Raw genomic sequence first — 12,563 nt, forward strand, 5'->3', positions numbered from 1 at the left:
CAACATGTCGAGTCACCTTCAACTCTCTTCTGTTCAGCTCGTCGTGTTGAGAACACGGGTTGATGTGAACTGAACCGAAACGGAAGCAGCTTTTCCGTTCTGTTGTCAGGAAGGCATTCCTGTGAGGGCAGACGGCTTCTGCTGCAGAAAGATGAGCTCATCTGCATGAAGGTGCCACGTCTGCAGCCGTTTCACAGACTTTCAGTGAAGCTCCATAGTGGAGGGACTTTTTTAAAGCTGCGCTCCTCTTTCTGGGTTCTCCTTTAACAGCCACAAGAAAGACTAAATGCTCAAATATGAATGATAGTCTTTAAAAATACCTTCAGAGGGCCTTTTCAAAGTGCTGAGTGATCAGGATCGTCTGCTTTTGTTCACTACAGTCGGTGAGAAAATCTGACTAAAAAACAGACCGTCTGCACTCGGATTTAGTCTGATTGGGAGAACGTGTGACATTCAAAGAAATCCCTCCTTCTCGCCCCTTCCCGCTCCTCCCTGCCCCTCCCTGCCCCTCCCTGCTCCTCCCTGCTCCTCCCTGCTCCTCCCTGCTCCTCCCTGCTCCTCCCTGCTCCTCCTCTGGGTTCTGGAGAGTTCCTCAGCTTAAACTCCAAGTCACTGATTGGCTTTGACTGGATCATTTTGGTAATAACCTTGTGATCCGGTCTAATCTGTGTTCTCTCTTTGCTGTTTCTTTGAATGGGGTCACACTTGCGCCTCGTTTCCACTGAGCGGTCCGGTCCGGTTCGATCCGATATGGTCTTTTCAAAGTTCCCATTATAAAAAAAGAACTCTTAGGCCGGACCGAACCGTACCATTTTTGGGTCCCTGTTGGTTGTAGGTCCATCGAAAATGGACCAGACCTGTTGGGGCGGAGCTACTGATGAAACCTGTTGATTGGCTGAAGGTCATTATGACAAAAGAAAGCGGCGGTTTTCCTGTTCGCTGCCTGCAGTCTTCTCTCCATCGACATTAAAAGCTTTGTTTATAAAAAGAACCCAATGAGCTGCTGTGGTTAGCGTCACCCCGCGGCGCCGTGACGGTCCAACTGAGTGGAAACGCCCATCTGAATTGGCTGGACCATTCTAAACCGGACTGCCCCACATTAGAACATGCCCCTATCTGGACGTTACTGCCCCCCTGCTACCTCTACTTGCCTCACTGACAGCTGGGATCTATGGAGGGATATCTACGCCACCAAATAAAATATGAAATATTTGCTTTAAATTTTTATTTTTTTGCTTTTAAAAAATATTTTTGCGTCAGATGGCAGCTAAACTGAAACTTATGTGATCAAAATCAAAGATAGGAAAAAAGCGAGATGACACACAACGCATAATAAACATTTTTGTTTTGCAAACGCAAAAATATTTTTTGAAAGCAAAAAAAAAAATTTGAAAGGAAAAAAAGTTTTTTTTTAAAGCAAATATTTAACACAACTTAGAAGGTTTTGTCTGCAACGTGGTGGCATGAATATCACTCCATAGGGATCCGGTGTGTTCAGTCCACCAGAACCTGACCGGCATCTGGAACCCAGAGCCGGCAGATGCTCTTCCAGATCTACTTTATGTACTTTTGAAACATCTTCAGGACTGAGGCGGAGCTGGAAGGAAGGCGGGTTGAAGCCTTGATTGCTGAACTGATCCTTTCCAATCTTCTTTCCACAGCAGCCGTCCAACGCCATGACTCAGCAACTAGCACAACAGGCTTAACTGGTAATCGGTCTGAGCTCACCAGAACATTTTTCAGCTTTATGTCCCGGTGCAGGAGGCCCTGACCGTGCAGGAAGCGGATCCCCTCCACCACATCCAGAGCGATCTGCAGCCTCTCCCTCAGAGACAGACCAGCCTGACAAAAGCAGCAGCAGCATCAGCATCACAACAGACCAGAGGGTGTTGGCGTCAGTCTGGAGGTCGCGAGGTCACCTTCAGGCCCGTGTACAGGTCCCGGTGCAGCCGCTCCATGATGAGCAGCACGGCGATGCTGGAGCCGCCCCCGTAGCTGTGGTCGATCACGGAGCCGTGAAGGTCGACCAGCCGCTCGTGTTTAGGCAGAGACCTGAATCCCAGATGACAGCCGATCAACGTCCCGCCTTCAGGCGGATGAAAGCTCCACCTCCAGACGGTTTTCAGTTTACACTCTGAGGTGCCTCTACTGAGTGGTGGGCGGAGTCTGACTGAATGAAACCCGACAGATCTGAAGACAGGCAGACGCACCTGGTGTAGTGGAACTCCAGAGCCAAGTCGTTCCAGTGTTTGTCGTCGGGCGGAACCACAGACTTCAGGGCGCAGGGATAATGTCCGCCCCAGCTTTCACACAAATACACCACCCCGTACTGGCCCCGGCCCAGCTCTCGACCCAGCCTTGGCTTGCCTGGACGACGCAAGAAGAGGCGCTTCGAACAACCAAAATAACTGAACAACACTCCTCTTTTCCTGACCCGTTTACCTCAAAACATCACCCCGAAACGTTTCTGTTCACAGAGGAGTGACTCACCGTGCAGCAGGACGTCCCTCAGCGAGCGGCTCTCCAGGGAAAGGCGAGCCAGCCGCGGGGCGTGGTCCTTCCTCACGCGCAGCCACAGGTCCTCCGTGCGCTCCAGGCGGCCCGTGTGCCCCTCCTCCAGCTGCACAAACCGGCACAAATGTTAGCGCCGAGACGGGACACCGCAGCCTCCAACAGGAATGCAAGCTCTCATTTGTAACGGCGCCGAAACCCCTTTTTGAGCTGGCCTGAGATCACAAAACCATCACTGGTTCTCAGGACCTCCAGGCCAGCATCCGCGCTCCCCAGGCTCTTCTCACTGGTCCGTGTGATCCATTAAAGCCCAAGTTCAAGAGTTAAAGGATGTTTACTATGTAAACAGTGGGTCTGACTGGGATTTCCCAAATCTGATCCACTGTTGAAACCTACAGTACAAACCAGAAGTTTGGACACACCTTGTCATTCATTTGAATGAGAAGGTGTGTCCAAACGTTTGGTTTGTACTGTAGATACAGAAAATCCCGGGCTATAGAGCACACTTAAAAACAAGCCGCACCCTTCACATTTAAAACGATGAACTATTTTATACACACAGCTGCACCTGTATATTGGCCGCATGCGCCCACTTTTTAACATATCATTTGAACAGTTCAAGCGTACGTTCTGCATGTCTCCAACCGTCTCAAAGAGGGAGAAGATAATGCTAATTGCATATTCTCCTTTCCAGTACATTGGTCTATTTATTTGAACCCACTCACAAACAGCCAAACAGCATGGATGTCACTTCTGCATACAGCCCCCTCAGTCATGGTGAGGAACTTTACACACACAATTCCCCACTTCCCATGAGACTTAGGGGTTGAAGGCAGGGTTAACCCCCCGGGTTGCCACACTGTGTTGTAGATTGAGGATGTGAATGTGCCAAAACCGCGGGCGCGCGTGTAAGGAGGAGGGAGTGCCCGTACAGCGGAAGGAGGGGAGAGCGCGTGCAGCAAGTGAGAGCAGTGAAAGTGTGTTGGGGGTGTGTGTTTGTGTCTGTTATTCAGAGTGAAAGAACTGTCATAAAAGAAGGTTTCCCCCAGAAGAAGATGAATGATTCTTTATTGACCCACTCTGGAGGCTCTGGGTGGGTCTCCCCTGTTCAAACGGGGAAGTGAACAACCAAAGGAAGATCCGCCTTCAGCGGAGAGGAAAGGAAGAAAAAAGTAATCACAGGAAAGGTTCAACACATGGTATATTTACAAAGAACGACGGTACAGAAAGTTTTCAAAATTGTAAAAACATGTCTGAGCTTTTCTTTCCAAACTTTGCCAGTGACACGGCAGTAATATGGTAGTAACAGGGCTGGTTAAAAAAACATACAGGTAAAAGTCACTGAGAGCTGCAGTAAGTTTTCTACCACAACATTGACACACGGTCACACACCGCTAACAGGGTTGGTTTAAAAACATGAACGTAAAAGTCACCGAGAGCCTTCTTCATCTTCCTCCTGTGCACTGAAACCAATGGAAGTCTTCCTCCTCAGTGTTGGATTGGAATAGCGTCAGATAGTCTTTACCACCGACTCTCTCAGTCTCTTCGTTGTTGCTCTCAGTGTCACTCTCATCCTGAGGTAAATTCTCTCCTGAGCTTGCCTGTCCTCTGCGTCAGCAGACCAGCTTTTCCAAACCCGATGGTGATGGTGGATTTTTTTCACACTGCTTTTAATGATTGCTTTTAACTTGAAAGCTGCGTCATATTGTAGTGGCGGTCACGTGCACATTGGGTCTAATAGCAGCAAGGGATTGTGGGATGCACCACGACTGAGGGGTCTTAGAGCAGAAGTTACCTCCATGCTGTTTGGCTGCTGTCAAAATAAAGGGTCTTGATGGCAGAAATGAGGGTATGCGAACAGCTTCTCTCATAGCCTCCTCCTGAGCCTGTTCAGAGTCAAGAGGTGCATGGTTCACGGATATTTTCCAGTACTTTCAGTTTTATGAGCGACAGCTCAGCTTTTTGAATTTCCTGTGAGCATCTGTTCGTGCTTTTCATTCTTAAAGCGGGAATTTCCATTAGAAAAAAATGCAGAAATTAGCAGCATCCTTGAATAAGGGTTGAAAGCGTGTGAAAAAAGTAGCGGCTTATAAACCGGAAATTACGGTAAATAACTCGGACCGATCTGTTTAAGATGCAAACAGTCAAACTGCCAAGATGAGTTTCTTGACTTTTCCGAACCGCTCGAGGGGATTTTCCACTCTCAGCTAAAGCCCACATACAATCTTTTCTCACATTCATATCTGCTCCTGAATGTCTTCTCACATCCCCAGATCCTACAGAGCAGAGATGGTATCTCAATGCTTTATGAAGGTACTTTCTGTCTCTCAGCAAGAGTGTGACAGACTTCTGATGTGGTTATCTTTGGTCGGCCTTGTCTTCGCTGCTCTCCGTCTGTAATCCAGGTCAATGACTGCAGGGGGTTTGGACAGTGTTTGCAGGAAAACTTCAAATAGAAACATAAACCACAGATTCTTCAATAATAGCTTTTTTCACATGACGACAAAGAACCTTTCTGAACCCCAGGACGGATCAGACGCTATGTGTCCTCAGACATGTCGTTTCTGTTCCCATAATGTATCAGATTGATTTGTTTACTGCATAATAACATTTAAAGGATTAACCATGAAAATGGTTAATCCTTGTGGAAGCGCTGGATTTATCAAATGCACCTGAAGTGGGTTCCTACATTTTTCCACTTCTAAAACCTCGTCAGAGGTTATTATCCTGCTTTTCCAGCTCCCGCTCATTTGGAGTCTGGGCCCATGGAAGGTCGTAGTGAGGAGCGCGTGCAGTTCCCCTGAGGTCGTACGCCATGAAAATGGAATGTACCATTGCTGTGTGTGTGATAAGTGTATCGTCAAGTATTGTAAAGTTACACACCTGTAGAATGTACAGATTACGCAGCCATACGGTGGCCTTACCCCATTAGTGAGGTGCAAGTACCGGCTCCTCACCGACCCCTAGACAAAGCCACAGGCACAGGGTGTGCACGTGATACATGGAACGCCCACACAAACTACACACTCTCCGATTTCCTCACAGTGAATCTACAGACACACTGGGCATTTGAAGTGTGTCCAAAAACATGCCAGAGATGCTATGAGTACGTTCTTGAACCCGTGTTTAGCCCACAGTGTCAACACTAGACAAGCAGGGTGGGGGTTTTTCTACTGTTTCGCTAGTCCTGGGCGAAAAATCGATTGAATGAATTAATTCTAATTTTTTGTTACGGGCGATTTCAAAAATAACTAAATTCGAGTTTTTGTGTAATGGCGCATTTTTGGCTCCCCCAAGCTTCCATAGTGTTAGTTTCACACGGCAGTATGGCAAGCGACAAACAACAACATCATAGCACACATGACACAGCAACCGACAACATGGTTACCGGTGATAGTGGGAAGTTTGTTCCCAAGAAAGGAATAAAATCCTCTGTTGTTTGGAACTGGTATGGGTTTACTGCCACAGACGTGGAGTAAGAGACACCCCCCCCACACACACACACGCTGCAACATTTGCCTAAAGCCCATCACAGTCAAAGGCTCTCACTGGCTCTCAGTCCTCTTATTCACGCAGCGCCCCGACACACACACACACACACACACACACACACACACGCATACTCATTCTACAAAGCCTATACAGTTAGTTCATTAGTTAGATAGTTAGTAGTTAGTTGTTACTGTTATTTGTTAATAAAGAATACTGCGTTGTAATTATTACTTGTCCGGGTATTCATTTGTGACGCGGCCGACAGAGGATTTTTTGTTCGGAGGTGGGGGGGGATTGACCGCGACTCCTGCTGCTTCATCATCTTCTCCGTGGAGAAGACAGGGTTTCTTGATTTAATTACAACCTTAAACCCCAGATATGAGCTGTATTGTTAATCCTTTAGAACAGTGTTTTTCAACCAGTGTGCCGCGGCACACTAGTGTGCCGTGGGAGATGGCCAAGTGTGCCGTGGGAAATTGCCCTCATTAACTGATCTAAAAACATTTCCCATCTCCAGGAAATCAGCTCTTTGTTCATCCAAACAGGCCCTGATAAAACACTGAGGAGTTAGGAATATAAAAGATCGTAAAATACTTTTTCTTTGCGTTTATTTTATTTTATTAAAGACATTTTGATAAGAATGACGGCAGCGCGATTCAGCTGCAGCTCCGGCTGTATTTAGGAAAAGTCCCGCCCCTTTACCTGTCTCCACCAAACTTTAAGTAAGTAAGTAGTAGGCCTGCAAAATAAATCGCAAAATTATCTGTTATCTGTTATATCAAGCTGTGCAATACGCATGTCGCAAAAGACGGCGAAAATTGGAATAAATGGTTACCTTCAATGTGCTAAAACAATCTTATGGCAGCTTGAAGTATTTAACGAATCAAAAAAATCCCTTTATACATTTGACCAATCAGATGGAGCCCTTTGATGTTAGAGGTTTGCCTCCTATGTAGACAAGGGCCACTAGGAGTAGAATTTTTAAACCTTTGCAGTGAAATGGAAATGATGTTTTTGGTTATTTTGCTATTTGTTTATGTACGGCAAGTTATATCGTCATCGCAATATGGATCACTAATATCCCACGTTTTCCTCACATCGTGCAGCCCTATTTTTGACCAATCAGACGGAGCTCTTTTAAGCCAGATTTTCGCCTCTTATGTAGACGAAAGTCATTTGGAGTTATGTTGACTAATTTAAATCAAACTGTTGCAGTGAAATGGAAATGATGTATTTAGTTGTTTTGCTGTGTTCAGGTATCGCAAGTTAAACCGTCATCTCAATATTGCTCACTAATATCGCGGGTTTTCCTTATATGGCGCTGCCCTACGTTGAAGGCATGAGAACAGAAACGGTTCCGTTCATTGCTAGCAATGGGGGATGTAGATTGCCATCATGTCAGGAAATGACAACAGCAGACGCCATCAGGTTTGTCGCCACGCTTGGGTTCAACCGGATGAAGCAAATCCATATCAAATGTGAGTCTCTGACGGGTCAAAGTTCGACCTGGCTTAACTTTCAACACGCGTATAATGGCAGTGTGTTTTGTTTGTAGAGCCTGAAAACGGCTGTAAAAAGCTGCTTAGATAAACGTAAACGTTAGAGTTTTGAGCCCAAAACATGCGTTAATGCACCTTTACCGGAACTTTTCATTGGAAGCGGTTGCTTGAATGCCTGTTGCTGACAGCAGTGTGAACATAGCTTTAAGCACGGAGCGCGCCCTCATCACCAGAACAGCGCTAACCGGACCCTTGGCAGTGTGCAGGTTTCAGGGGGCTTGAAAAAAATGCACAATTCACCCTTACTTGCCCTTGTTGTATAAGTGTTCGCTATGACCCGTCACCCGCAGCAAGCGGAGCTCCTTCTCCAACAGACTAAGGCAGCTTTGCTGTCACACAAACCGCTTCAGGAGATCTTTCATTCCTCACTCCATTGGACTCTATAACTTGTCATCCATGTGCAATAGATAAAGTCATTTATGGTCCGTCTATTTTCTCTCTCCTGATGTGGCATGCAATACGACTGTGCTAATTCACTGATGTTTCTTTCCGATTGATTGTTTTGGTTCTCTGTCATCTATTGTGTGTAAGTTTGTATCTTGAGCCTAACGCCGACGCTGCAACAACTGAATTTCCCAAGCTGGGATCAATAAAGTATCTTTATCTTTATCTTATCTTATCTTATGCTTGTAGAAAAAATGTGCATGAACATTTTGGTTTACAGGATCACTGAGGGGTCTACGATCCTGAGACTGTGCAGGTTTGCCAGGTTTTTACTTTCAGACGGCCCGTATCCACCTGCAAGTCTGTCTGAATAGCAGACATGTTTACACCAGACGGATCAATGGAAGCTGGTAGGGGGCCTTACTGCCCCCTCCCTGTTCTGCGTCTCTGGTAACAGGAAGCTGTGAGAAATTAGAGAGTTTTACTCACATCACAACAGCAGATTTAAAAAACGTTTCTCCCTTCTGAAACCTCTGGGGGTCATTTGTGAAATTTGCCGCTTCTGCCTTCAAATTCAGGGACTTAATCAGATTACAGATGGAATAAAGTTAACAGAGATGCTCGGCATGCAGGAGAGTCATCACATAAAAATACATCAAATCTTTATTGAAGTGAAAACTACAATAGACAAGATACTTTCCAAACGGCCAATACGGAGTACTAGTTTCTTCCTATTTATTGATCTTAGCTTTTTAGAAGATAGCTAGAAGATGCATCGCACAGGCTTGGAAAAACGTCACCAGACCTAATGGAACCCATAAAGTAATCAGCATTTATTAGAGGAAATTTGGGGACCTTTTAACCATTTTAAGAACCCAGACCTAACAGATGACTCAACAGATTTCAATGAGGGAAAAACGTCATTTTGATGCTCAGACAGTTGTCTCTTCAAGCCAATTTGAGGTAATAACGCAGAATGTTTGTCATTATAGCCAACTCAAGGATTTAAGAATCTAATGTAAGTTTTTCTGCTGGCCTTATGAAGTGGATGTGGGAGGAGCCTCACCTGACGCAGAGAAGCTGCGAAGGCTTCGTGAGAGCTGTTCAGTCGAGTCCGGAACTGGGAGCAGATGCTCCGAGCCAGTTTGGCGGCGCTCAGACTCTCTATTGCGTCCTGTGCGACCTTCCGCTTCCACTCTGGAGTGATGGCGGGAGGGTTGACGAAGGTTATTCTGTGGATGATCTGAGAGGGAACGGCGTGAAGAAGACTTCAGCTTCATCTGCTCTTGAGTGGTTAATGGCTCCGTGGTTCTCTGGGAGAATATCTGAGACACAAACCTGCTTGATTTGCTCCCAGACGAATCTTGTGACAGAAGATCCTGAATGAAAGGTGACCTCCACGTGATAAGCAGCATTTAATAACTGTCAAATGAGACGAGAGAAGAAATATAACCTTTTTTTTTACAATTCAAAGTCTTCCTATTGCACTTAATCTTTATTCTCATGTTCTCCTCCTACAACAAATATGTTCAAAGCGTTTCAGCAAACACCTGAACTGTGGAGCAGGTTAGCCTCAACCTTTTCTTGTAGCAGCGTTCCTATGTTTAGAGAACATGTGTTACTTCCTCTGCTTCCCACCTGTTTGAGGTGATTAGAAGTGACGTTGTGAACGGACGAATCCAAAGTGGACTTCTCCAGACTACTGAGGCATCGCTCCAGCGTTCCTACGAAGCTCTCCCTCAGGTAGTCTACGGAGCTGATGAGCTTGTTGGCCACGGCCTGGTTCAAGCGCACCACGATCAGCTCCTGGATCAGGTGGATGCAGGATTTGATCTCCTTGGATGTAACAGGCTCTCCGTTTGGTGTTACAATGACGTCTGCAGATGAAGAAGAAACAACGATTTTAGTGTTGAACCTGATGTTCTGATCCAATCAATAATGCCGCCATTTGGATTCTCTTGTAAATGGAAATGTCGGATATTTAACACTTTAACTTCAATTTTTGAAATATTTGTTGTATCCAGTCTTAAACAGCCCTTCAACCACAAAGGTAATTTGATTTTTCTGATTATCTGAATGAAATTAGAGACCTTGGCCTCTTTCTCTGGATCAATAGGGGATTGAAAAAGGGTCAACATCACAAACAGAATGAAATAAACAAAAATCGTCCGAATTCTAATTTAGTTTGCTTATGAAGCTTCAGTTTACAACTACCTCATAACTAAAAATACACACAGACTTATTTATGAACCAAATGGATCCAGGATATTCCATAAAATCTGGATTATCCTACATTTTACAGTAGTGGTTTGGATAAATGACCATAAAAGGTTTTGGGTTCAACTCCCATTCTGAGTAAGCAAAAGCTGACAGGAGCGAGGAAAACCTCCCATCTAAGCAGAAAAACAGAATACGATCACTTTTTAAAATGAAAAACTGACTTTGTTGGTCTTAAAGAAAAGTAAGATGAAGTTAAAAAAGCTAATCAGGTCAAAGTTGTTTTGTGTAAAAGGAAATTCCTGAAAGTTTTCAACTGTTTGACATTAAAAAAATATCTTCAGACTCGGAACAGAAACTGAGTTTATGGGAAAAACATTTGCTGCCTTCAATGCCTCATCTGTCTGACAGGACAATTCCAACCATCAGAGAACGGAGTTCTGAACGGTTGAGTCTGTGTGGACGTCCTCTTCAGGCTCCTGGACTGAATGCTGGCTGGACTGCTGAAGGGCAGAGCTAGGGGGCAAGATGTGAATCACATCCACCTGTACCTTAATTATAATGGATATTGGAAAAAACCATTTGGATTGAGACATGTTGAGTTTATTTACTATAACATAAAAACCACCAAGTGCATCACAGTGAACAACACACACGATGCACTTAGTGGATCAGTCCATCATTCCAGTCCAATGTGTGGACAGACTTTGAATAAAGTCATGTGACCATCCAGTGTCTAGAATGTTCTAAGAATGTTCCCTTTGGATTCTTTGGAAGTGGAAAAACAACAGTGGACTGAACTTTAGGAAACTAAAATGTGAATGGATTTGACATTCATTCATGTTTACTTGTTTGGACACATATTTCATTTACAATCCAAGGAATCTGGAAAGCTACACTGTTCAGTTCCAGGTATTTCTCTTTCAGGTATTTCTCTTAAGACCTTGTTGATTTTTATTAAGTCCTCTGACTTAATAAAAATCAACAGTAGCTTTACCTTCTCCTCCTTGCATCTAAATATACGAAGTATCAAAAAACATCATGATGACCTAGTTTCACTGCTGGCAACAATAGGCCACCATTTTGACATAATAGGCTGCAGTGAAACCTGGATTATTGAAGAGCCATATTTAGATCTTTACAACTTAGATGGATATACGTTGTATTGCAAAAATACAGCTGGTAAACCTGGTGGAGGAGTTTGTCTATATGTGAGATCCCTATATTCAGTAAGGGAACGAACAGACATTGTACTTGATGACGGCTTTTCTGACTCAATCTTTCTAAAACTAAAACGTAATATTGCAAAAAGTATCATTATTGGAGTAATATATCGTCCACCAGACTCTGATTATGACACATTTAGAGACAAAGTTCAAAACAATCTTCTCCACATAAACCTAACGAACATAAATTGTCTCATCATGGGTGACTTCAACATAGATTTATCCAAAGACAATAATACTAACAATGACTTCATCAATTCCCTTTTCTCCTCATCCTTTTTCCCAAAAATGAATAAGTATACCAGAGTTACGGATAAAAGCAAATCCCTTTTGGACAACATGATAAATAATAGAGTAAATATTGAATATTAATCAGGGGTTGTATACTCAGACATCACAGATCATTATCCCATTGCATATTATATGAGCCTAAATAAATAAATTGTCGATCTCAGGCACAAGGAGAAAAGTGAAAGTTGTGAACACCCAAACTTTAGCAAACCTAATCAGTCACCTTCAAACCAAAAGGTGGGACGCAGTATTCAACACCATAGATCCCGAATGTGCATACAATTCATCAACTGAAGAATTAACTGACTCAATTAGCATAACAACCCAAGAAAAAAACAATCAGACAAAAAGACACAAAAGCAAAACCTTGGATAACAAAGGGAATAGTAAAATCAACAAAACAAATTGTACAAAAAGTATATCAAAAAACCAAATACCCAAAATAAATTAATTTACATAAAATATAAAAACAAATTTATCACGAATACGCAAACAAAATCATTTTACTACACAACTGAATGTTGCCTCTGGAGATCAAAAAACGTCTTGGAGGGTGTTGAATGACATTCCGCAGAACCGCAGAACAAAAACTACAGTCATCCCCGATGCCTTAGAGCAATGTCAATCAAATACTCTCAGTTTACCTGAGATTTTTAACAATTATTTCTGTGGAGTTGGGAAAAGTCTCTCAAAATATTTGTCCACCAGGTGGTGTAAATTACAATGTCTACCTTGAGGAAAATTACCCAAATTCCTTTTTTCTAAAACCCACCTGTAAAACAGAAGTGGTAAATATTATAAACAAGCTAAGATCGTCCTACAGAGTTGGTGCTTATAACATAAGTAGTAATATCATTAAAGGCATAGAAAATGAAATCTCTGA

The 12,563-nt window shown here is 43.7% G+C and overlaps 1 protein-coding gene across 1 annotated transcript in view; it reads right to left on the reverse strand.

Annotated features, from left to right (window-relative positions):
- dstyk (dual serine/threonine and tyrosine protein kinase) overlaps window positions 1–12,563 on the reverse strand; it is a 31,121-nt gene that overhangs the window by 1,681 nt on the left and 16,877 nt on the right. Inside the window, exons 5-11 of the mRNA NM_001122933.1 lie at window positions 9,585–9,823; window positions 9,285–9,368; window positions 9,013–9,189; window positions 2,491–2,620; window positions 2,211–2,367; window positions 1,920–2,052; window positions 1,729–1,842 (exon numbers count right to left, since the gene is read on the reverse strand). Of these exons, the coding sequence (NP_001116405.1) occupies window positions 1,729–1,842; window positions 1,920–2,052; window positions 2,211–2,367; window positions 2,491–2,620; window positions 9,013–9,189; window positions 9,285–9,368; window positions 9,585–9,823 (1,034 nt within the window). The remainder of the gene's footprint in view (window positions 1–1,728; window positions 1,843–1,919; window positions 2,053–2,210; window positions 2,368–2,490; window positions 2,621–9,012; window positions 9,190–9,284; window positions 9,369–9,584; window positions 9,824–12,563) is intronic.

This window comes from Oryzias latipes, chromosome 5, assembly GCF_053564925.1.
Source record: "Oryzias latipes strain Hd-rR chromosome 5, Olatipes_Hd-rR_3.1".
Classification (NCBI taxonomy): domain Eukaryota; kingdom Metazoa; phylum Chordata; class Actinopteri; order Beloniformes; family Adrianichthyidae; genus Oryzias; species Oryzias latipes.